The sequence below is a fragment of the Triturus cristatus genome, chromosome 4_2 (assembly GCF_964204655.1).
Source record: "Triturus cristatus chromosome 4_2, aTriCri1.1, whole genome shotgun sequence".
Lineage (NCBI taxonomy): Eukaryota > Metazoa > Chordata > Amphibia > Caudata > Salamandridae > Triturus > Triturus cristatus.
The window spans coordinates 529,609,352-529,634,946 of record NC_140586.1 but is presented as its reverse complement, the minus strand read 5'-3'; the positions used below and the strand labels follow the sequence as shown (position 1 = coordinate 529,634,946).

The 25,595-nt window shown below is 43.2% G+C and overlaps 1 protein-coding gene across 1 annotated transcript in view; it reads left to right on the top strand.

Moving 5' to 3' along the window:
- The window catches only part of GTF2B (general transcription factor IIB), a 158,531-nt gene that overhangs the window by 25,136 nt on the left and 107,800 nt on the right, over positions 1–25,595 (top strand). Inside the window, exon 2 of the mRNA XM_085602133.1 lies at positions 7,724–7,830. Coding sequence (XP_085458259.1) covers positions 7,724–7,830 — 107 coding nt within the window. The remainder of the gene's footprint in view (positions 1–7,723; positions 7,831–25,595) is intronic.

Sequence of the window (25,595 nt, the reverse complement as noted above, 5' to 3'; positions counted from 1 at the left end):
GTAATGGTGGGCTTTTAGCTTGTAAAACATACTTTCAGCTTTTGAGGGATAAAGATTGTTCAGTTCCATTTTTTCCCTCACTAGTCTTTTTGCCTGTGAACTCAATAAAGTGTGTTGTATACTCCCAGGTGAAGAACATAATATTTCTTTCAAGAAAAACTTGTCCCTTGGCCCTCTTCTTATTGACCATCGCTGAGTCACGCTCGACTTGGCTCCTGATAGTAACTTTAGTTGCAGCCCGTAGTATTTTTTGCAGACGTGACGACCCTGCATTCTCCTTATTATAATATAAGATTATAATGGAAGACGTTTAGCTGCCACGGTTTTCGGATAGGTCTGTGTAAGCGCCAATTGACACGCATGCATTCTGGCGCTCAGTGATCGAGCCCGCTAAAATATAATTTCCAAATTGTTGCAAAGGGGCCCCTCTCAGAAGGGTCACCCCAAACCTTTTGCTTTCCTCCTCCTCTTTTGCTGATCTTGTTTTTCTGGCCTGAGAGCTCTGAGCACTTTAGCACTGCTAAAGTGCATGTGCTCTTGCCTCTAAATATCGTAACATTGGCTCGTACCCATTCAGCATATTTATTTTACTAAGTCCCTAGCAAAGTGCACTAGATGTGCCCAGGGCCTGTAAATTAAATGCTACTAGTGGGCTCGCAATACTTTTTGTGCCACCCACTAAAGTAGCCCCTTAACCATGTCTCAGACCTGCCACTGCAGAACCTGTGTGTGCCGTTTTAAACTACCATGATGACCTAGCAAGTTAAACCTCTTAGCTGGCCTAACCCTTCCTTTTTATTATATAGAATCCGCCCCTAACGTAGGGGTGGATAGGTATATAGAATCCACCCCCAACGTAGGCCCTGGACAGCCCAAGGGCAGGGTGCAGTGTATTTAAATATTTGCACATGTACATTTACCATTTACATGTCCTGGTAGTGAAAAACCCTTAAATACGTTTTTCACTACTGCAAGCCCTATCTCTCCCATAGGAAAACATTGAGATTACTTTATTACATTTTGTAAGTATATTTTCCAATTGGGAAGAAATAAGACCTCCAAGTCTGGTGTCTCTGGAATCACAATTTAAAATCACAACTCATGGTGAAGTTGGATTACTAAATGACCATTCTGAAAATGCCACTTTTAGAAAGCTGGCATTTTCTTTAGCCATTTGGTGCCTGCTGCCTGTCCTGGTTGGGTGACAGCTGGGCTTTGTGTATTCCCTGTAGTTAGCCACACACAATGAAAACTTGGGTATGATTTGATGGGTCTTCCTGGGAAAATGGGAGGGAGGAGCTGAGCACCGGCTTACACTTAACGTGAATAGGCGGTGTACTGTCCACACACACATGACTGCATACTCCCCTGTAGGGTGTCTGCAGCCAGGACAGGAAGGGAGGACCTCTGTTCACTCCAAAGACCTTTCGTTGAAGTCTCCTCAACTTCAAAGGCACAACTGGGTATAAGTACTTGACCTTTTACACCACCACTTCAGTACACTTCAGGACCTATGACCGCTTTGCCAGGAAGAACTGCTGTGCAGCTGAAATGACTGCAACTCTGCAGAACTGCTACTTTGCTGGACTCCTGCCTTGCTGTGCTGCCTGCTTTTTCCCTGCCTGGGTGAGAAGGACTGGTCCTCCATAGCTTGAACCCAGAGTGACTATGGGCTTGCTGGCTTGCCTCCTGATTTGAAGTATCAGGAACATAGAATACTTCCCTCTTACTTTGCCATCTGTGTATCTGCCCTGCCAAGTGGTGCCAGCCTTGGAAACGAGGCCTAAGGTGGTGCTTCAAGCCAACCCATGCTTCCCCATTGGAACCAACGCATATTCTCTTTTGCATCACTTGGATCCAGCTTATCTTTGCCTTTGCTTGGATTGGAACTGGCGCGTCCTGTAGTTGTGTGGAGTGGACCCTGTGCCTTGCCTTTGGAACCCATTCATCGCGCTCGGAACAGATTTAGCCTCCGCTGCAGTAGAAGTGCATTGTATTCAGAACCATCGCATTACGCTCTGAACCGATGCATCAATGACCTTGTGTGGGGAAATTCGGCGCATCTCATCCACTGTGTGGCTCGACACGCATGCATCGCTTGGGCTGCACCTCGCATCTTCAACGATAACTAGTCTGGATCAAGTTACATTTGTTCAGCTGGTACAAGTGGGTCCCTGTATCTGGACCTCACTCCATTGTGGTCTGCCTGAACTTTTGACTTTGCCCTGGTTCTGTGCATCCAGATATTCCAAATAGGCGCTTATTGCTTCTAAGCGCTCTTTTACAGTTCTTCTTTAAAAATTCATATCTCTACTACTTTTTATAGTTTTGGTCTTGCTTTGTGGTGTTCTTACTGCATTACTGTTTAAAGTGTTGCACAAATCCTTTACACATTGCTTTTTAAGTTAAGCCTGACTGGTCTGTGTCAAGCTTCCAGAGGGTGAGCCCAGGTTACATTTGGGTGTGTTTGTGACTTACCCTGACTAGGATTGTGGTTCCTGCTTGGACAGGGTGCATACCTCTGTCATCCAGAAACCCAATTTCTAACACAAATGTTAGTGGAACTATTGAATGTGAGAGAAGGAAGTGGTCTGATCTGGATTGTTAAAGGTGTGCTGCGGGAAGATGCATGTATTCTTTATCCGAAGGATGTAGGAGACGCTGTATGTCCACTAGACCATGATCTTTTAAATTGTCACCAAGTATTGCTCTGTCACCATTATTGGTCATAAGACCTGTCCTGTTTAGAACATCATCCAGTGCCAGATTCCAGCCTTCTCCCATGATCGTGTGTGCCATGCCTGTTTCGATCAAAATCTTGTTGAGTAGAGCATAAATTAATATTGGGCAATACCTACAAAGATCACTCGTGAGCCATACCACAGTTTTGGCCAGCAGCCTTCTCCCATCCTCATCTGCCCCCAATTTAAATACTGTACATGAGTGACTTCATCAACAGAACTGACCCTCCACATTTCTTCAGCTTGATTCGTGGGTTACATTTTGGAGATTCCAAGCAGGGGTGGAGGGGGATTTGCAGCTGCATATAGCCCTCACCACCCAATCCATTTTTAGTTTCTCGCGCTCAGGCCTGGTGAGGTGTTTCCTGTGAAAGTGCAATGTCCATGCCTTTAGATGCTAAGTATGCTAAAACTTTTTTCCTTTTAATCCAATGGTTTAGCACATTAGTATTCAATGATCTGGAGAATGGTCGGGTCGCTATCTTTAGTCTTGGTCAGCACCTGCTGTTGTCATTAGTTCTAGGTAATGTAAGGTATCTCCCCAGAAATGAGATGTGATGAGGGAAGTACACGATTTGGGAGGTGGGGTGGGGGGAGGCGAGAGAAGGTTATGGTGTTGGATGCAACTCGGATGACTGATTTCAATTGTGTATGTGTGAGCAGAGAACAGTAGACAATTCTGTTCAATGTAGTGGATAAATAAGTTTTCAAATGGTACTAAGACCAAGGCGGGTCGTATCTCTTGTAACTTTCTGTAGAGTGACTTTTGTCTTTGCAGATGAATCTCTGGCGTTCGCAAACTGACAAAGTGTACTCTTCTTCTTAATTTGGAGCATACATATAACTCAACTGATCTAGTATTCTCTCAGGAGTGTTTCAGTAAACCCTCTGCCTACTCAGCTAATGGAGACAATCCCCAAAAGAAAGGAGGAGAGGAAGAAGGGAATAGGGACTGGAATACAGGAGATAGTTCAAAGAAAAGGACCATATCATCACAAACTGGTTATCACATTAAAAAGATTGAGTTATACAGGTAGTACTCATCTGGCCTCTCAGTTACAGGTTATCAGTGTTCGTCATGACTGTCTTATCGCCAGAAAGTGACATGGGTTTCAGTGGAGCCCTAGATTGTCTCTGCGAGTCATGTGTAAGCTACGCTGCTTGTATCACTTGGTCCCTTCCAAGCTGTTGCTCCAGTCCTCATCCATAACGGTTTGTCGAGATGACGGTAGCATCGGACAGCAGGCCATGGTCGCGAGGCAGTGTCTCTATGCGGTTTCACAAACTCATCAGACATTGTGCTAAATCTTTTGGATCCGTGTAGTGACTAAGTTTGCGGCCCATTGTCAACCTACATCACCGCCCGATCGAAGAGGCCATATGTAATATTCCTTTTACGAAGTTAGGGTCTGTGGGCAGAAATACCTTACTGTTGGTGTCAGTTGAGTAGTCTGCAGTTACATGGATTTTGTGTCCATCTCGGTTATACAGTCCATGTTTGCTTGATGCAGTTAAAATCTGTTGCACCTGTTCTTGGCGAAGAAGGCGCGCAATGACGGGACTTGGTCTGTCTGTTTCCGCAATAGGTGACTTCCTATTTCTTATCTCCTGTGCCCTCTGTAGTCCTAGCTCCTGAGTGTGGGTTGTGCCTATGAGTCAGGACTGGGACAGAGGGCCTACTAAAATGGCCTTGATGTCCTTCTCAAACTTTTTCGAAACACCATACAATCTAATATCATGCCTTGCAAGATTGTCAAGATCTGTCACTTTTTATTGCAAGTACTAGAGTTAGATTCTGCTCTCCATCCCTTCAATTAGGTTATCAAAGGCTCTTAAATCCGATAGTGTGGATTTCACTTATATCGTGAGAGCGATAATTGATGTTTCTATGGAGCCCAATCTGAACCCCACAGCTGTAATTGGCCCTAATATGTCATCCAATGAAGCTTCTGGGGATGAGGCGTTTTTCTACATTTTAAAATTCCCCACGACCTCTGTGAAGAGCAAATGGCGTGAGGCCTTACCTGAGGCCATGATAACGTGTGTTAAGTGTTAGCAGAGACAAAATGGTACCTGGTGGATATATCTTGAATGAATGTGCCACTTCTGTGTTAGTCAGCTACGCCTTGCTCAGGGTCACCATCTTTGTTTGGGCACCTTTATACCAGCAGAAAGGCTGGAGAATTATGCCTCCAGTCCCAGCTGGGCCCAGCAACAAGCACTGTTCTTCAAATGACAAGCAGACAGGTAAACAATTAGTGTGTGCAGGGGCTCAGCACGAGGACGTGTAACAATCTGGATCGGCTGGAGCTATAGTAAGGCTTCAAAGCTGGGGTGGGAGTACTCAAGTGGCCTTGGGTGTTGTCCTGACCCCAGCTGGGATTGATGCGGTTCTGTCTAAAATTACTGGGCTAGATGTTTCATCAGGGTATAGAAAAAAATAATAAAGGCCGTCGGGTGGAGGCGCTAGGTGGGGTTTCCTTACCATGAGTCATAGAGTAATTGTTTAAGGCCATTGCTGAACTGTGTGTTGCAACACCTTCATGCACTAAGAAAAAGGCCCCCCCCACATAGTCCAGACTCCTGGGGATCTTCTGAGGAGTGCCACGTAACGTTGGATGTGGTGCCCCCTGCAGGGTCAGCTCCTTTGCTTAGCAGGTGTTTTCCAACTTGTCAAACGGCACGATTTGCTGGTAATGTGGGATCCTGAGTCTTAGACAGGCATAGCGATCCACACTCCCCTATGCAACTCTGCTAGCAGCACAAAATGGGTTTCGGTAAACGGTGGCACCACTTCAGGCACAGACTCCATCTTCCCTTCGCAGTGATGCTTCTAGGTCTTTTAGACTGATATTCTAATCCCTCACACTTTTGTTCAAAACAAGTTATGTCGTGTTACCTCTTCCTGTAATTCGGTTTCCAGTTTTCAATTTCTTCTTTTTGTATTATTGAATCACTTATCATATCCAATTGTTCGCCTTTTTCATTTAACTGATCAAAATTTGGCAATTTTAAGTAAAAAGTTAATTTTATTTTTCCTACTCATTGGTTTTTTGACGGTATGTGTATTTGAACACTTCAACATGGTCTCCAGAAATGGTGATGCCAAAATTGTCAAAATACCGGCTTTTTGTGTAGGCAGGTCTCTGGTACCACATTAGTAGTTATTGGGGTCCTCCAAGCATTAACTTCCCAGGTGATGTGATGGTCCATTTAAGTATATAGATGAAGAGAGCCCAAGTGTAAATTACAAAATAAATTGGAAAAGATAATGGGAAAAGAATGAAAAGCTCTTGTAAAATATATATTACTTGTTTCTACATTCGTTCTTGTTGGCAAAAGTTTGAATGTCTGCTTAAGTGAAATTGAGGAGGTCTCCGGAAACCGGTGAACGGATCTGTCATGAAGAGCAACACATTTTAAACAATTTTAAACCTGGTAAGTTCCAGCAGTTATAGTACAATAGATAAACTGTGTGTATGATATTAAATACATTTGATTGTACTTGCCTTGGCTTAGTGAAATTGATTAGATGAAGTTTTAGTGTTTATTTTAAAGATTTGCGTAAGTAATAAGATAATGCGGATTCTCTTGGGCCGTACATTAGCTTTCCAGCTTGGGAATAATTCTTAAACTAAGGCAAATATTTGATAACAAAAACATGGAGAGGGTGCATGCTGAGGTTAGTTGTTAGAAAAGGTGAAAGTCGTGTGTTGTCAACTTCACCGTTTTAAGGATTAGTGGTTTATGAAATTGAGTTTAGACAGTCTATAATATTTGTCTATTTAGTCATCTGTGTGGAGTCTTTCCTCTGAAATTTCCATGAATTCTTTAAAAAGAGGCAATCTGTAAAGAATCTGCATTTTTATTCGAGAAAGAAAGCTGTACCTACCATAATAGAACAGAAACTTTGGAAAATGGTACAGGGGTGGAGCCAGTGTGCTCGGGTTTCATTGGCTTGCAAGTTGACTAATGTTTTCTTTCCATATCCGTGAAACAATTGATGATGAAGTGACTTTTGTGGAAAGCTCTCTTAGGTAATTCACAAATCTGTTTGCACACCTTTGCTCAATGTAGGTGGCAAAACGAAAAGCCTTTTTGATTGTAATATTCCAATCCTAATTGAAATCATTAGGAATTGTATGATTTGGTCCTCGCATATAAGAATTGATTATATGGACGTTCTGCCTGAATGATATTTTTCTCCAAGCAAATCTTCAAATGGCAGGTTTGCGACTATTCCCGGGTTAATAATGTAGTTGCAAATGTATTCCGGTTAAGGGCGGCAGTAAATGTATTTTAGAGTGGGGAAGAGGAGAGAGTCCCACCGAAATTGGGCCATTTTGAATTGCCAATACTTTTTTGCATCATGTTTCCCCATGCAGAAATGTTGCATTCCTTCTTGCAGGAATAGTTGCATATCTCTGTACTCCTGGAAATCCACAACTATCCAAATTTCCAGGAATACACCAAGAATGCTTTGTAAATTTCTATTAAAAAAAAGTTAATGTGTTCCAAGTGTAAACTTCACTATATCAGTTTTGCGAAGTTTTCCTATTATCTCTCTCGCAGTCTCTCGGGACACAAGGGGATTTAGGAGTGATTGAGCGTAAGTGCATCCTCACATTTTAAGCTTTAAGTACTTGAAATGTGTTTAAACGTTAATAGACATGATCCATAGATTTCTGATTTAGTGCACAGCAGCTATTGTCACTTACACAAAAGACAGCAACATTGTTGGAAAAGCTGATTTCTAAAGTTTTAGAAATGTTTTTATTCAGTCTTCAATGAGCAGTTTGTTTTTCCCCAAAACGTATATGTATCTGTTAAACTGATATTCTGTTACAATTTCTTATAGAAACTAAAAAAATGTTCATCATGGAAGCTCACTTTATTTAAATGCATGATATACCTTGATACAATACTTTTCTGTCTTGTAGCGTATAAAACATATAGATTTTAATGTTATTTTCCTTGGTTAGAGTGGATGCCCTTCCAAGAGTGACATGTCCAAACCATCCGGATGCCATTTTGGTTGAAGATTACAGAGCTGGGGACATGATCTGTCCTGAGTGTGGACTAGTAGTAGGTAAGTGTCATTAATTTCATTTTGTTGTCCATCTTTTGACTTCCTATCACCTTTTATTAAATCCTTAAGAAGTTTTCACCATACTTAAAATTTAAATATTCCACATCACCCGGATGACTAGGTACTCCTTTTAGAACTGTGCTCTCTCAGGGTAGCAAGGTTGAGCTGGCAAGATTTACTCTAGGAGATGGTGAGAGGTTAGACCCTCCTTCACAGTATACATAAAATAACTGGTGGTAATTCCGATGCCAAGACAGTGTAGTCTTACTAAAGAAAAAAGGCTTCATTTACAGGTAAGTTCATTTCTCAACACTAAAAACAGAGTGTGGTATTGAGAGCCAGAGCTAAGATCCCAAAAGACTTCATAGCTTCTAAACACAAGATTATTTAGTTTTAACTGTGGACACAATAACCCATGTTATCTTATAGGGCAGCTCTAATCACTGAACCGAGGTAGTTGTAGGAAACCCTGCTGCACTCAAGACTGTTCCTTTAAAGGGTGCCTTCCTTCTTTCATCGACTGTCACTGTGCCCCAAAAAGTAAATAACATTCATACAAAGATGAGACGGGCACTACAACGTTACAAAATGGAGTCCTTCAGTTATTGTTACCTCATTGTTATTTTTTTTTTAAAAACACAACATTCAGCCACCGCATTTAGTTCCAACAAAGAGAGACTTCTTCAGGGCTGTCAGGAAAGAAATCCTCCAAATAACCGTTAAAAACAAAATTAGATAAATCCAATATCAACTTGAAGAGAATACAAAATGACTTTAGGAATTACAGCACTAATCTCATGTTAAGACCAAGCACAAGCCCTGAACAAAAGTGTTAACACTACAACTTGCACATCTAGACCATTACCAGAGAGTAAGCTCACGTTAAGTAATTGTATCCTTGTATTCAGTAGTAGATGACTATACCTTCTATCATTTTGACAAAATAAGTCTAATACACAATTCTTAAGTTTCTATATTAATGAAGACTAGTTATATATCGTATTTGATTTGCTATTCCCAACACCTGTGCTGAACATAATTTGCACAAAAATAATCACTCACCAAAGGGCTGCTTTTGTTTCTCTAAACGACTTCAAGGAGCTATCCCCATGTATCTCTTATGGCACTGATTTTCTAAAATAAATCTCTGAACTACAAGGTTTACATCTTGTTTATTGACTGTTTTTATGTCACTCACTTACTTTTTGGTCTTAAACAGTAATATGAAAATGTCATTTTCCCATTGCCATGAGGCAAGTATTGTGTTGGAGTCACTTTCCTTCCTGTTTATTTATTATTCTAATAGTGTGGTCATTTTTGTCACATCTCCCTATTAATAAATGTTCTTAAATTCTATTCATTTAATTCAATAATTTCCCTTATTTAATACACATTTATAAGCTGTCACGAAACCCCAATAAGTTAAGTAGTCAAATAATTAGAAATGTGAATAAAGTAAGTGTCAGCATCTTGTAACGATTAAAATCCTCCTTGTATATGACTATGAATCATTGGGGCTCCTTTAATATTGAGGACAAAGTTCATAGCTTGATGAGTTATGTTGTATGGCATTACCACGCCCATGTGCCGTGATCACGTACAAATTCCTATTTAGAAAAGCACAAAAATGTTTGTCCTGCATTAGTAAAAATAAAGAGCAAACTTTTCATATTTAGAAATACTCGATAATCTAACATTCACTGATTGTCCCTTGTGGCTTTCCGAGCACTGCATAAAACAGAAGTTTCAGACAGTTGATTAAGGCGATTAATACATAAAGTATTCCATTGAGCATAATCTTGTAATAGCAATGCTTTAACATTTCTACATTTATAAGGATTTTAAATATTGTTATACGCAGCAGCAGATAGTAATATTAGGTGGTATGAATAATTGGGTTTCAAGTCATTAGTCTAGATCAAAGTAACAAAGATGCCCCTCTACACTAAATATTAAGTGAGGAGGTCAACCCTGAACATTGCTGCTGTATGCTAAGCAGCTGCCATCTTAGAGCAGTCCTATTCTGGACTACACAGAACAACGTCCCCTCAGAAGATGTGCATTCAGATTGAGTGACCAGAGTAAATATACTATAATTGGTTATTCAAAACAATATAATAAATCCATCTACTATCATGATTTCCTAAAATCCATTTAGAATTCTAGCATCATATATTTTAATGAAAAGCTATACCCCAAGCTAGCTCTGTTGCCCTTTACCTTCACTATGTGTTGTGGAGTGGGGTCGAAGAAGTTCTTGCCCTGATGATCAAAGGTGTCATTGAGGTAGTACCTACGGAAAAAAGGTGCATGGGAGTTTACTTCTTGGTGCCCAAGAAGGATGGAGATCAGATACAATATCCACCTTTGGTCTGTGCCTTCTGAACTTGTACATTCGGCTGGAGAAGTTCAGGATAATGTCGGTGGCCCTCAAAGTGGGAGATGCGTTGGTGTCTCTGATTTTCAGGCATGCCTATTTTCATTTTTCAATTATGCACACCCATAGACACCAGAGGTTTACGGTAGGATCCCAGCACCATCAGTACATGGTCCTAGCGTTTTGCCTGACCGCATCATGCTGCTTTACGAAAGTGCTTGTGTTCGCGGTGGTTTCTACGTGACAGTCAGGAGTCCATCTATAATAGAAAATGTATTGAACATTAGAAAAAAACAAGCATATTTCATCACACATCCCTACATGCCATATTTGATTAATCTAGATCCTACCGAATAGCTCAGCCTCATGAATTTTATGTTGGCTGAATGGTTATTTAAACTTCCTAATTGTTTCCGAGCCAAGCCGTGTAAATGTCTCTGTATGCTTTCTAAACGCATCAGGTCTGCAGTCGGATATAAGCACTTTGGTGTGTCCCCTTAAGGTTCCCTGTGTCTGCGCCTCCTAAATCCGCACATCCCTTCATACTTTTGCCTTCAGTTCTTCACTATGGAGAGAAGAGGTGGATTTCCTGCTCCGCCGTTTCTTTTATAATTGCTCCAGAAGTAGCCATGCATCTGCTACAGAAGGACGGTAAATGTAGCAATGTCTTTTTCCTTCCAAGTCTAATTTATACAAGGCATGAATTTTTTAGTACTGTGTTTTGTTCAACTAATGTCCGCTTACAGCTCTGGAAATGATATTGCTATATTGCACACTATTAGAATTACACCTTTGGCATTATAATTCAGAATATCCAGTTCTTAATCCTGCCTTACTTTCTCTCCCTGTAAAACACACACACTTTTACACTCTAAATAGTCAGTGCTTTAATTTTGGCACACAATCAGGCCTGACTTGTATGTAACTGTTAGAACCCCGTTCAGAGGACCACAGGGCATACTGGGCCTAGCCATGGTGTTTGAGGCCTTCTGCTCCTAATGTCCCATGATCTACTATGGATCCTGAGCAACTGGGCCAAGTAGCCCCTTCTGCACTTATGCTTCTCAGTAGTAGCTCAGGTCGAGCAGTCCATGACTTCTGAGGGTTGGTAGATGGACATAGGTGGTAAATAAGGCTCAAAACTAAAAATACGTGCAGCAGCAATAAATGATTGTCCAATCAAATACTTGCTTTTGTGATGAAAGTATTCATCTACAACTGGAAAGTAAAATGAGACTCATAAACCATACATAGTCCTCAAAGGTCATGGCTCTAGTGTTTCATAGGTCGATACATGAGTTACACTGTTCTCAAGTTAGCGATAGTGGTTATTCCCCATTCACTGTTGGCAACATTCAGGTTAAGCCCTAATAGTAGTCCAAGTCTCAGATGCCCCACTCCAACTGTATGAAAGTCGAAGGTGTTCCATTGCTGACACGCTATCTGGCAAGCAAGTTCCCCAGGACGGAGTGGCCCAAAATCAGTCTTACTGCACCAGTGGGATTGGAGCAACCGGAGTCTGAGCGTGCTCAATCGGTGAACGCTGGAGCTGCAGCAGCTGACTCCCGTAACACTTTTATACACTGCCCTGATGGCTGCATGTGGCTTTCCTAGAGTTCCTCACACACGGTCCTTTTGCGGCTCGGGAAGGGGGGTTCTTTATGTTCCTTCAAGGTGAATACGTCCTTCGTCTCTTCCCATGGGTAGTGGGGTGAAGATCCTGGTGCTGGTCCTCTGTCACTGCTCAGGCTCTCTAGAGTCATCACGGTGGCCTCTCTACTTTGATAACAATCTTGACCAGGTAGCACTTCTTGATTGGTCCCGTTGGCCAACTCTGGCATACAGCACCAGTGTCTCTCCACTGCACACAGGGTCTGACCTGATCAGCACATCAGCTTTTTTCACAGCGCCCCCATCTGGCATATGGGGGTGGTGGGTTGAAGATCCTGGCACTGGTCCTCAGTCACTGCTCAGGCCCACTAGGGTCGCCACTGTGGCCTTTCTAATGCTGTCACAATCTCGACCAGGTCTCACTTCTTGATTGGTCCTGGTGGCCAGCTCTGGCTTACGGCATCACTGTCCATCACTGCACATTGGCTCCGACACAATTGACACAGCGACTCTCTTCACGGCAGCCCCACTTGGCAATTGGGGTCACTGGCTCATCGGAACACACAAGCTATTGATTGCTTGGTACAGCAGTACTCTTCACGGCAGGCACTCTTCCCCCCTGGCATCCAGGGTTGCTGACTTATCCTGCACAGCTGAGACTACCCGCTTGGCACGGCAGTACTCTTCTACTTTTTTTCTCTTTTCCACTCTTTCTTCTTTTAATATTGTGAGATTTTTTTTTTGTATTTGCAGATTCGACATTTTGTAATAAAAAAATACCAATGTCTGATCTACATTTGGATCGCATAAAATATATAGAGTTCTTGTTGTCCACAATATATAAAAGGACTAATAGGCCAGGTGTACCATTTATTGGAGTAGAAGCAACCCAATAATAAACAGTTGATAGCTGAGGGATGGCCTTGGGGTCTTACAGGTAATCACTATTTCTAAGATAGAGCTAAGTATCCCAAAGAGTAATGGACTCGAATGTATCCCGACTTAAAATCAATCACTGTAAAAATAATACAGGAGCATATATTTTGCTCCCTAAAGGTTGCACTCGTGGGGCTGTTGAAATGACTCCGATTGCTTTAGCTGCCTTCAAACTAATGACGACACTACACATTTATTCACTGTACAGAAATAGAGTTACTGGTGGCAAGTGTTTGTGAAGACCTAAGAATGTGCTTGGATATTAATATTCTCCTCTCATCTAAACTGATATTTCTAGGATCAACTAAAGATGTCCCTCGGAAATACACAGGGATTATATTCGTGGCAATTATCCTTGCATAACTACATATTGCCCAGTTGTGGCTGGAGGCAAGGCCACTGATAAGTAGGGTTTGGTGAAATTAATTCTTAGATCTTTGTATATCACAGGTGGCAGATATACAAAATAGTGATTACCAGCCCTCCCCTTCCACCCACCCTCCCTCAATTTGAGGGCAGTATGACACCTTATGTTTTTTTGTTGCTGTCACTTAGTATGATATTAATGGCACAATACTTAATTTTTAATTTTATATTTTAAAGGGGGGGGGGGGGTGGTTGTACCTTTTTTATCCCTTTATGACCAACAAAAATTGCAGTTTCGTTTGCACAGCTAATTCACTTTTTATATGTATTATAAACAATGTTATTTATATGCATCTTTTTAAAAAAAATTGCAAACTGTGTTTTGTCTGAGTCCCACTTTGACAAATCTCAAAATCACATCTTTAGCCATAGAATAATATAGTTCAGCATCATCGATCAAAAATGTTGAAGAAATATCCTAGTTACATCATTTTGGGAAATTCATTCATATGGTAAATACATTTATGTATGAAAGGATTGATGCTTTTCTTTAAACATAACGCCAAATAGCTGTTGGTTTGTGATTAAGCCAAATTTTAAACAGTTTGCATATGTCAGCTACCTTTGCGTGTATGAAATTCCTCGAACAATTAAATCAAGGGAAATTTATGTTTAAAATGTTTCCTCTCTGTAGTTTTAGAGCCAGAAAAAAGGTTCATGACGAATTAAACGAGTATTGGTTAAGGCAGTAGGTATTACCATTTAAACGCTAGCCAACCTTTTGGCTTTGCCAGGGCCTGTTGCCTATGCTGAACAGCATTACCAAAAGGAAAAACGAAATTGTTACCGATGCTGCCCGTCATGGCAAAAATAAAAACCAAAATGGTGACTCAAGCGTGATCACATATGTTTTACAGCACAGCTGCACAACTTATATTTATATATTTTTTTACTTTTAATTTGCCGTTCAAATGTGGTAGGCCTACATCTGAGTTGTAAATTGAAAAATAATAACAATGCGCAAAAGCTCATTATGGAGGAAGGCGTTTCCCCCTAGCAAATTGAAGCTGTTTAAAAAAGAATTCTAGTAAAATGTGCAGGGAGAGCTGGTGAAAGAAAAAATTAGACGGAAAAAAAGCAAGCTGGAATAGTGAGGGATGGGGAAAGCAACATGAAGAGCACGAGTTGAGGATCTGAGAGAGAAGCACCGCGTGAGTGGAAAACATGCTGAAAGAGAAAAGTCCCTGATTTCAGCCATGAAAAGATTCAACTAATCCAGTCAAAAGGCTAGTTAAGAAGCTATGCTCTTAGGGAGGGACAAAACAAAGAAGAGGAGAAAAGCTGTTGAATAACAAGCAAGTGAATGAGACTGACGAGAAGCCAACCAATGATAAGCAGTGGCCTGAGCCAGAACACTAAAAATGTATATTGTACACAGGTGTGGCGGCAACTGACTCCTGAAGCTATCTGTAAGCAAGACCTAAAACTTTACACATTAGGCTGCATGGTGAAGGAGGAATTAGTGCATGACCTTGGAAAGAGTAAAGATGAGACTTTTGGTTACATTATCTCATCTTTTCTTAGCAATAAGCCAGCCTGAGACATTTTTGGCATTTTTTCAGTGTATCTACCACGGTCATTGAATACGACTCCACCAAAGTAGTCTGTCAACCACTTACCAAAGTATGCTCTGTTTGTGTCATTATTAAAGCTTTTCTTAATAAATGAAACCATCAGCATATGGGGCTGAAGATTAAGAGACCTCTTTGGTTCTCTGATGTACGTGGTGAAAAGGCACTTCTTTGTAAACTGTTATATGGGCACGATTTCAGTGTAAATTGTGTAAATGTTCTGAACTTACAAAGTAAAGGTCTGTATACCTTTCGTTGACATTTAAGATAAAGGGCACTCTTGTTTTGTTTTCCTGGGTTAGTACGCCCACTAACTTAGTGGCACGCTGACTCTGAACGTTGTTGCGCTTTCAGAATGGTACCTATGTTGTGCGGATCATAGCTGCCTTTTGTGATAAACAATGCCACTTGTAGATAGTAAAATGGGGGGACATCGAGCTGCAACGAGGATACAGAGTGGCCTCAATATCTCACTACCTCAGTTTGTGTTTGCTGCCCAGTCGAATACAACATTCCACGAGTTATAGCACAGAGCCTACGAAGAGGCCTTTTACGTTCATCATAAAAGTCAGCCTTACTGTGCCCGTACATGCCGACCAGTGGCGTAGCTAGAGCTTCTGGCGCCCTTGGCTATCCCTCAGATTGCCACCCATGGCCAGTAGCAAGGGGCGGGCGGGGCTGGGGAAAAAGGACGGTGAGCAGCGGGGGTGGATTGGCAGGGTTTAAGTTACGACACCACTCTCTATTCCACTGCAGGTGAAAGCAAAGGTTGGAGCTGAGTTTGCTGCGTGCGTCCACCCACTATTTTCTCAAGGTGAACACCATTCACCCTGCCAAGAAGTTGGGCCACACAGAAATATGCTGAACTTGTCCCGGTATCATTTTCAGACTCTTGGACAAGTTACGCTAATTATGAGATCCTCCGCTGGCTTCTTGTGAGGCATAAAAGACCCTAGTGATTGTACACCGTTCTATCTACTCTTTCTCTCCTCTTTGTATCAGGGATACACTTTAATAATACAGCCCAATATTAACTTTGCACGCCACAAATAAAAATTTGCTGAATGTCCTCAGGAATAAAATAGCTTCCTTTTGGGACAGGGCCTTCTAATTTGCATTGGCTAGAGAATGACCTTCCCCTATTGTGCATAAAAAAAAACTTAAGACTTGTATGTAATCTGTATTTTATCATTTTGATCTATAATTCTCTATGATTTTCCTTGTTTTTATTACACTGTTTTTTCCTATTGAGTTGTTCTATAGTGCCAGGAATCCAAGGTATACATGCTTGTATTAATAAACCATAGCAGCATAACAACAAATGTGAACTTAGCTCTCGGAGAGCTGTCAGCTGCTATTTGCTCTCCCAATTCTCAGCTCGCAGTTTTGAACTGAGCACAAAAAGAGCTGTGAACAGTTCACAGCTCACTGAGTGCTCAGTTCACAATTGCAATAAGCTTTTTGAAAGAGCTATGGGTTGTTCTCAGCTGAGGGAATCCTGAGGAGGTCATGAGGGAGAGCCCAAGAAGTGTCACTTGCAGGATACTCCCACCTCAGAAACCTTCAATTCCCATCAAAGAGACATTACAAAGAAATATACTCTATTTCGAGAGCGATAACATTTAGAAAGGGATTTGGAAAGAAAATAATGTGTATTAATGAGCCCTTGTAAGACAAAGGAGAGATAAAGGAGGGCCCTGAAGCAGGCCTGGCATATAAGTAACAATTGGGCGTGCAGTGGCCCACCCGAATGTATCCTTGGCCCACCTGAATAAAAATTCCTTTAACAGGGCCTGTTGGGAAGAAGCACTGTGCGGCAACACACATGTCATGGGTTCAAATACCAGTAAGGTGGGCAAATCGTTTGAATCTGGGCAGAAGTAACTATCATTCAAGCGCCTTGGGACAATTTTCTGTTTGTGCGCGATATGACGACAGAACATTTGCGGTCACCCAAAAGGTGACTAAATATTGGAGCCGAAAAACAAGTTCATCCACACACTTTTGGAAACAATCCCCTCTAACCCAGGATAAAAGAGTATCGCACGCCACAAGGAGAGGCCCTTGCGTATTCCCGCCATTCTACGCTCCACTCCATCCGTTCAGTGCAGAATGGTTTGATTTCTCACAAAAAGTACGCACCGTTATCGCCATTGGCTAAATCTGTGACTTGAGCAACACCTACAGGCTATGTTCAAATTATGACTACGACTGCCATGATTCCAAGCACAAGTTCAAGTGATATGGTCAAATGCTATGTGGCCACACTTCCAGCTTGTCTTACCTTTTTGGCCGCATTCTAGTTGCGTTTTAAACATTGAAAGTATGTGCCAAAAATATTATCTTAATAGCCAAAACTGGTTGGCGGTGGCGCACATGACAGGCACTAGTTGGTACATATACAATTGTACTCTTATAATTTAAAATTTATAACGCCGTACATAACAAATGTTATTAGTGCACTAGTCAATAAGGAACTCGATTTATCGACCCAGAAGTAAATATAGTGCGGACCCCGACGTGATTAATACTAATCAGCTGCTGATAATACAGACGAGCAGAGAATTGTAGCGCGCTGCAATGATGCATTTTACTCAGATAATGTGCGGAGGGCCTGCATTCGTGCAAACATTGATCAGATCAAATTCTCTTTTGGACAAGTTTTGCTGTTTGCTTTTAAGGGAATGGCTCAAGGGGGTTGCTCGTGTCAATATTATATCAACTGATAAACCAGGGTAAAAAGGGATAACGAAAAAATTCCAAGATGCAACCTATGTTCATAAACCATTTTACGCGAAGGTTTTTCAGAAATAAAAACAGAACACAAAGTAACAAAACAAAAACTGATTATAGGAAAGGAGAGAAAATATATTGGTTATATTTCTTGTTACACAAACAAAGCAAATCAGAGAAAATTCAGTATGCCCCACATGCAAAAACCTGTGCGTGCTATGGACTGCTATAACGCCTGGTTGCTCAAACGCTTGAACGCCATTGGCGACGAGGCAGTCACCCGCTCTGCTGTTCACATACAGTGGAAGAGCTGCGCGCTCAACAGACATCCAATGAAAGCACTTCTTACCCAGTAACACTGTGGTTAAGGGAAAGGAAACAGACCTGACATCCGACCCGTGTGAAATGCAGACAGTGTCTGCAGCAGATCTGCATTTCCCGGGACGAGACTCCTCCACTCAGAAGAGAGCGCATGTGGTGGTGTGCGGCGTGCGCGATAGTGTGCATCACCGCTGCAGCGCAGGGCTGGCCAAAAATTATGCCCAGGGCCGTCATTGGTAGCGCTTGACGCTCGCTACAAGATTGATGGCCCTGGGACCCACATAAACAGTACGCCGGCGCCGCACCACCACTAAGTTAGGCGGAGGTGGTGCAGAATTTTGTGTGGTGCGGCATTTGGGTGAAAGCAGGTGCGCTTGTACTTACAGTTACACGTGTGGTGTACTGGCTGCTCAGCGACAGCACCAGTGCCACGAAGCTGCCGCTGGCCACCACGGAAATAGTGCTACGCCACTGATTTCACTGCGCCACTTCTACAACTTAACTGCATCACAATCCTTCCGCCTGCTTCAAGCAGGCGTAAGGACTGACGCAGTGCCTTTCACATGGGACTCGCCCATGGGCAATGGCACATTGCTAGAGTTGCCTCAAGTTTCTGGCACACTCCAGCAATGCGTCATTACTGTGCCAGCGGATACGTCAGGATTCCTGACGTATCTGTTGACTCCCTGGGACATGGAGCTCCATACAGTAAATACAACCCATCCACGGTGTTGCAAGGAGGGCGCAATGAAAAGTGTTGCATCGCTGTTTTTAACCAGCGATGCCACACTTTTCATAAACTAGGCCCTAAATTATTATCAATGGTTGTTTACAAAATGTACCTAGAAACGCTGCCTTTGTCACAGCTTTCCCCAAAGGAGTGCTGAGGGGGAGCACACAATATCACGTCTAATTACATTCATGTGTGTTTACTTTTCAGCAGTTTTATTGGAGAGCATTTAACACATACTTACTGAAAGTAGCAGTGTCCCTTGCTCACTGTGCTTTAAAATGTGCCATTTCCAATATATTATTAAAAACAGTTGTAAATATAGAATAATAACACTTAAAAAATACTGCAAAATGTGCAACATTCTTTTAAATCTCACCATATTATGTCTTTCATTAAAAGATATTGTGAGGGATCGAAACCCATGCCCATCACCGAGACCCAAGTGTTTTTATTGGGGATCGTGCCCCCCCAAAACACCTACCTCCGGCTACGGGCTGTTTCTGCACCATCTTCCCCTCTGTCTGCATCATCTCCATCTCTGCCTGCACCATCTCACCATTTGCATGCACCATCTCGCCCTCTGCCTGCACCATTTCGCCCTCTGCCTGCGCCATCTCACCCTCTGCCTGCGTCATCTTACCCCCTGTCCGCACCATCTCTTTGCCTGCAGAAATCTCCCCCTCTTCCTGCACCATATAACTCTCTGACTGCACCATCTCACCTTCTGCCTGCATCATCTCATCGCACCCTCTGCCTGCACCATCTCCCCCTCTGCCTGCACCATCTCCCCCTCTGCCTTCACCACCTCCCCCTCTGCCTGCACCACCTCCCCCTCTGCCTGCACCACCTCCCCCTCTGCCTGCACCACCTCCCCCTCTGCCTGCACCATCTCTCCCTCTGCCTGCACCATCTCTCCCTCTGCCTGCACCATCTCTCCCTCTGCCTGCACCATCTCTCCCTCTGCCTGCACCATCTCTCCCTCTGCCTGCACCATCTCTCCCTCTGCCTGCACCATCTCTCCCTCTGCCTGCACCATCTCTCCCTCTGCCTGCACCATCTCACTCTCTGCCTGCACCATCTCACTCTCTGCCTGCACCATCTCACTCTCTGCCTGCACCATCTCACTCTCTGCCTGCACCATCTCTCCCTCTGTCTGCGCCACATCACCCTCTGTCTGCGCCACATCACCCTCTGCCTGCACCATCTCCCCTTTGCTTGCACCATCTCCCCCTCTGCTGGCAGCATCTCCCGCTTGCCTGCGCTACATTACCCTCTGCCTGCATCATCTCACTCTTGGCCTGTACCATCTCTCCCTCTGCTGGCACCATCTCACCCACTTCCTGCACCTCGTCCCCCTTCCCTGCACCATCTCGCCCTCTGAGGGCACCGTGTCACCCTCTGTCTGCTCCAACCCCCCCTGTGCCTGCACCATCTCACCCTCTGCACATCTTCCCCTCTGCCTGCACCATCTCTCCCTCTGCCTGCACCATCTCACCCTCTGCCTGCACCATCTCACCCTCTGCACATCTAGCCTCTGCCTGCACCATTTTCCCCTCTGCCTGTCCTGTCTCGCCCTCTGCCTGCACCATCTCACCCCCAGCACATCTCCCCCTCTGCGTGCACCATCTCCCCCTCTGCCTGCACCGCCTCCCCTTGTGTCTGCTTCTCTTGTAACCCTTTCCTTATTACCTTCTATCCACCCCCACCGATGCTTTCTGTCTCCCAGTTCACAGCTCTTCTCAATGTGACGGAAAATAAACTCCGGTGAAATGTGCTTTGAATTCGTGCACGCAACACTAAATGACAAGTTTAAATAAACAGAGAAGACACACTCACCCTCACCTTCACTCTGCCTTCGAACACACCACAGGGACTGGGGAGGACTGGTCAGGCTGGGAGCAGGAAGCGTCTAAAACGAGGGGTTTTATGGAGAAGGGAAAGATAGCCATGTAGCTTTGCTTGCAGTAGACACCGCGGGGCTGGCCACAAATTGTTCCCAGGGCCGTCATTGGTAGCGCTTTACGCTCGCTAAAAGATTGACGGTCCTGGGACCCACATAAACAGTACGCCAGGCCCGGCGCCGCACCACCACTGTTAGGTGGAGCAGCATTTTGTGTGGTGCGGCATTTGGGTGCAAGCAGGTGCGCTTGCACGTACAGTAACACGTGTGGTGTAGTGGCTGCTCAGTGACAGCACCAGTGCCACGCAGCTGCCGCTGGCCGCCCCGAAAATAGTGCCGCCTGGGGCGGACCGCCCCCCCCCCCCCCCCCCCCCCCCTAGCTACGCCATTGATGCCGACATATCTTTAGAAGTTTTCACTTGGAGTTGGAAACATTTGCAGTCCTGTAAAGAAAAACGAACTAAGTTCATCCAGCAACCTGACCATCGGTGTACATCGTATGTTTCCCAGTGATATTCCTTTGCTTGTTGACACTCAATGCCGTGTGACATGATTCTTCACGTTAGAAGAGAATATTTCTAGATTCGTGTGCCTTACGTTTTGTTGAACTGTTGACCTTAATGTATCGTTAGGTCCGGTTGTCTACACCTTTGCCTTGCGGGTCACTGTTGAGTTTCACAACCCTCTCGGAGAGCCTTTTTAGTCCCTGATCAGGAGAAATAGCTGAGCTTGATTGAGAATCTTCCATAGTCAACGAGTTTGATGTGCTGAGAACAGAGGACTTTACAAAAGAGCTTTCTATATAGATATATGCAGTAAGACTTTCCCAGACGTTTCTCTAAATGTGATAGAAAAATGTGACACCTCCGCCCCCAATAATTGAACATGTTTGGAAGTCTTGAAACCTATCGCCGTTATTTCTGCTCAAACTGTCTGATCCCTGAAAGTATACGGATGCTTTTTACAGTCCCTGTTTGTTGTCTGTAAATCCTAAAATGTTCTAGAAATGAGCCGCTAGGTGGCAGTGTATCCATGATTAGAAACACTCGCGAATTGATGCTTAAAAACCAAGGGGATTTAATTTTACTTAGATTTGCGAATGCTCCTCATTATACATTTTATTTAACACCTGTTCCGTGGTAAAGTGGGCTTTAAAAGTTAGTTAAAATGTAATCATGTTTGATTAATAAACTTCACTCTTCAAGGTCGCTACATTTTGTGAGCAGGAGCTATTCTCTAGCCCAGTGGTTCTCCTTTTGTCTTCGGTTGGCCCACACTAAATCATTACCGATTCCTGGGACCCCACTGAATCCTTTTTGGAATCCATGGACACCCGTTGAGTCGTTACTGGAAGCCGGGGATCTCGGCTCAAGCATTTTCGATGATTTGAACCACAAAACAATAACACAAAAACTAAAAAAAAAACGAGCATGCACCCAACCAATTCACAAACGATTACATATTTTATTTAATTCACAAATATTTTTACAAAAATCAAAATGTTTAGTTTTAATACTAAGATTGGAGCTTTTATAAAGTCAATTAAGGCCACTCATCGTTCATACTATATTCTGTTTGATGTTCTTGCACTGCTCCCAAGAATAAATCTGACAGTACCAACTTCATTTTTAGCCACCTATTTCAAATTCCTTCAGATTTCCAGAATGTTTTAAAATTTGCAGCTTTACGTTGTGTTTATTTTGTTGCATACACTTTATTAACCTGTTAATGTTAATTAATTTTCTAAGCAGTCTTGGACCCCCTGAGTAGGTTTCTCTGACCCCCAGGGGTCCCCGGACTACAGGTTAAGAACCACTGCTCTAGCCCAGTTATTCTTAAACTTCTGCTGCGGACCCCCTATTTAATTGTTACTAGAATCTGTGGACCCCCACTGAATCAGTTTTGGAACACAAGGCCCCCCCCTGAGTGAATATTGGAATCCTGGTACCCCAACCTATGTAATTTCAATGACCTGAACTGCAAAATAACCAAAAATACAGAATCAAGCATTAAATACACAGATGATGAACCGCTGAGGAACTGCCGCCGCCGCCACTGCACACGGAGAGAGAGAGGACTACGCCTCCCATACTGCTCTGCTGCCTGTCGCGCCCGGAGGCACACAAATAACAGCGCGGCTCCCGCTTCGCAGGACGCGGGCGCGTGCCGTGCGAAGCCCGGGCAAAGGGCGGGCCGTCAGGGGCCGAGGGAGGCTGGGCTGGGCTGGGCTATCCCTCCAACAACCGAAGACAGAGCTAGAACTACAACTGTATTTTGCAGTGGCGAGTGGTGCTTTTTTTCATTTGGTACTTTATGGATGTGTAGGGGTTTTGTCAACATGGGCAAACGTAACGCTACCACCCCTGCACGCAAAATTACATCAATTGACACAATGTTGGAGTGGGTGGCGAATATGGTCAGCACTGAGATCGAGCTGACGGAGAGAAGATGGTCCTTGGGCCCCATTAAACCCCAATGTGAAGCACAAAATGATATAAGTAACCCAGAGGTACTGATGCACAGAATTACTGAACAATCACCTCACATCCCTACTGGAGAGAATACATCCGGGTTGGAAGGGCGGGGCCCCATAGGATCGACTGTAAATTTTGAATCTGGGTGTAGTCCAACTATTTCATCGACACTAACCACAGTCAATCTGGCCACAACCCCTAACCCAGAAGTAAGTGGAGCGAGAAAGAAGAGGAAGGTGGTGAGACCACCCTGTTCTAAACGGAAACAGCCCCCACGCCTGAACTCACAACGTACAACGTTAAATATGTGGATTAAGGGCCCCATGGTCCCCGCAGACCCAACTCCCAGTAGTGACTCTATTGACCTAGTTGATGTGGACATCCAAGATAATCCCATTCAGATGAAGTCCACGCAGACTGCTTTTTCTAACTTCACACTTGGGGATACTGCTATAGACATCATAGTTGATACATTGTTTGATCGTTTTAAAGGGCTTGTGGACACAAGTTTTGATAAGTTATGGAAGCGTTTAGATCGTCTGGAATCCCTAACTACTAAGGCAATATCATCTTGTAGGGAATGCAATGAGCTAGCTCGACAGGTTAGCACCTTGGAAAATCCTTCCCAGAATGCGCAACCGGCTCGTCAAGTGCCCCAAATTGTAAAGTTGCTGCCTGTCCCCCTTGATTCTAATAATAAAACGAGAAACCCCCTAGCCTCTAAGCCATATACTCGATTTGCTAATACTCAAAATGTTAACCCTGTTGATTCTCAAAAGGGTCCGATAGTCAGTACGAGTATAGCTGATACTGGCTTGAGGGGGCATGTAGTATCTAATCAGGATGTCTTAAATTTACCCCCTGCATCCTGCCCATATGTGATAACCCTTGCAGGGGTATCACCACTAGAGAAAAATAAATCCGAGTCCTGGGAACAACTGCGGAATAAATGTGTGGACTGGCTGGCTAAACACAAAGGATATAGGAGGTCTGATATACATGACATTTTAATGGTACGAAGGGTAGGCTGGGTGGGACCTGCAGCAAAAACTATCAGGGGTGATTGCATTGTTATTAATTTTTCTCGGCCTAGGACTGTCGGATCTATACTAGCAGTAAAAGAAACCAAATGCCTTTTTTCTACAAACATCTGTGTATTACCACTTGATTTCTTTTATAAACCGTCATCTATACAGTGTCCACTTCTCAGCCCGTCCCATCAGTCGGCTAATAGATTTTAAGCTATTTCCGATTTAGACAATCTTGATTGACTCCCAACCAAAACTCAAATCGGTCTGGTCCATGTGGTAGCCAAGAAGACTTCTAATACCAGTCCTGGGGTGGAAACGATTCAAGTAATTGATTGCCCTGACTCAATATTGAAGGTGCTGAGTTGGAATGTGGCAGGTCTGGCCTCAAAATTAAATATAGAAGATTGGGCAATTATGATAAACACATTCAACATCCTTATGTTTCAAGAAACTTGGGCAACCAAAGAGTTTTATTTCGAAGGGTATGAGTGTTTTAATACCATTTCCCCTAACCCTAAATATGGCAGACCTTCAGGGGGTCTATCAATATGGGTTAGCATTGCCTCAGGTGGTAGAGTAAAACTAATTCCAACCGAGAATGCTAACTTCCAAGTACTGATCTATACACGAGGGGCTTCCATCTGCTTTATCAATTTTTATAATAATGACTTCGTAAGCACACCTAATGCTGACTTTGTTCACCTTCTTAACTTTATCCAGGACTTGGACAATTTATTTGGAAAGTACAAATTGGCTGGGATATGTCTGGGGGCGATTTTAATGCAAAGATAGGAGAAGGGACAACTGGGCGGTCTTCCCAATCTATTCTATCTAACCCATGTAAGCGAGGTTATGAGCTATTAGACCATTTATCGAGTAGCAGTCTTTTAAACCACTTCTCTGGTTACTCTTTTAATTGCTGCATCCTGAATAGCCGATCTGGAAAATGGTAGACATGGGTAATGGTATATATTGAATACTTTGTACTGGTTAACCACATCACTATTCACATGGAATGGTCGTAATGCCCCTAGTTTCCCAAATGAAGCTTCAACCCCATCCCTTCTTCAAGCTCCACCAGTTGCCAGTGAACACCCACCTATCCATTACATGGAAGTCCATGCATTATTAAAACTGAATTATTCTTGAAACATGTGGACAAACACGTTAATGAGTTGAGAGCATCTTTAGAACCTTCTACAGCGTGGATCAGTTATACTTTGAGAAGCTCACTCTTACAGGGAGAGTGGTCTAGGAGCTGGACTTCTCACCAAATTTACTGAAAAATGAAGAACTGAATAATGTTACATTCTGTTGTCAGTCTAAATTTTCAAGTCTTATTCCTATTTTGCTAGTTTAAAACATGTTACTTTCCAGAACCGCTCCCTTTTAACTCGTCTGAACTAGATTATGTGATGTATGGAGCACTTTTAATCCTAAAGCTAGAATATGGCATCATGGTAGCTGGAACGTACTATGTCACCTGCAGTGGAAATACTCTTGATCAGAATGTCAGTTAGTCTTTGGCTACAGGAAAGATTTAGTATCCATCCTCTGCTTTTTCCTCCATTGATGAGCTCCAGATACTATATTAAAATTTAAGCTATTGGTTCTTACTTTCAAATGGGTGCTTTGTTATAGACCCCTCTCCC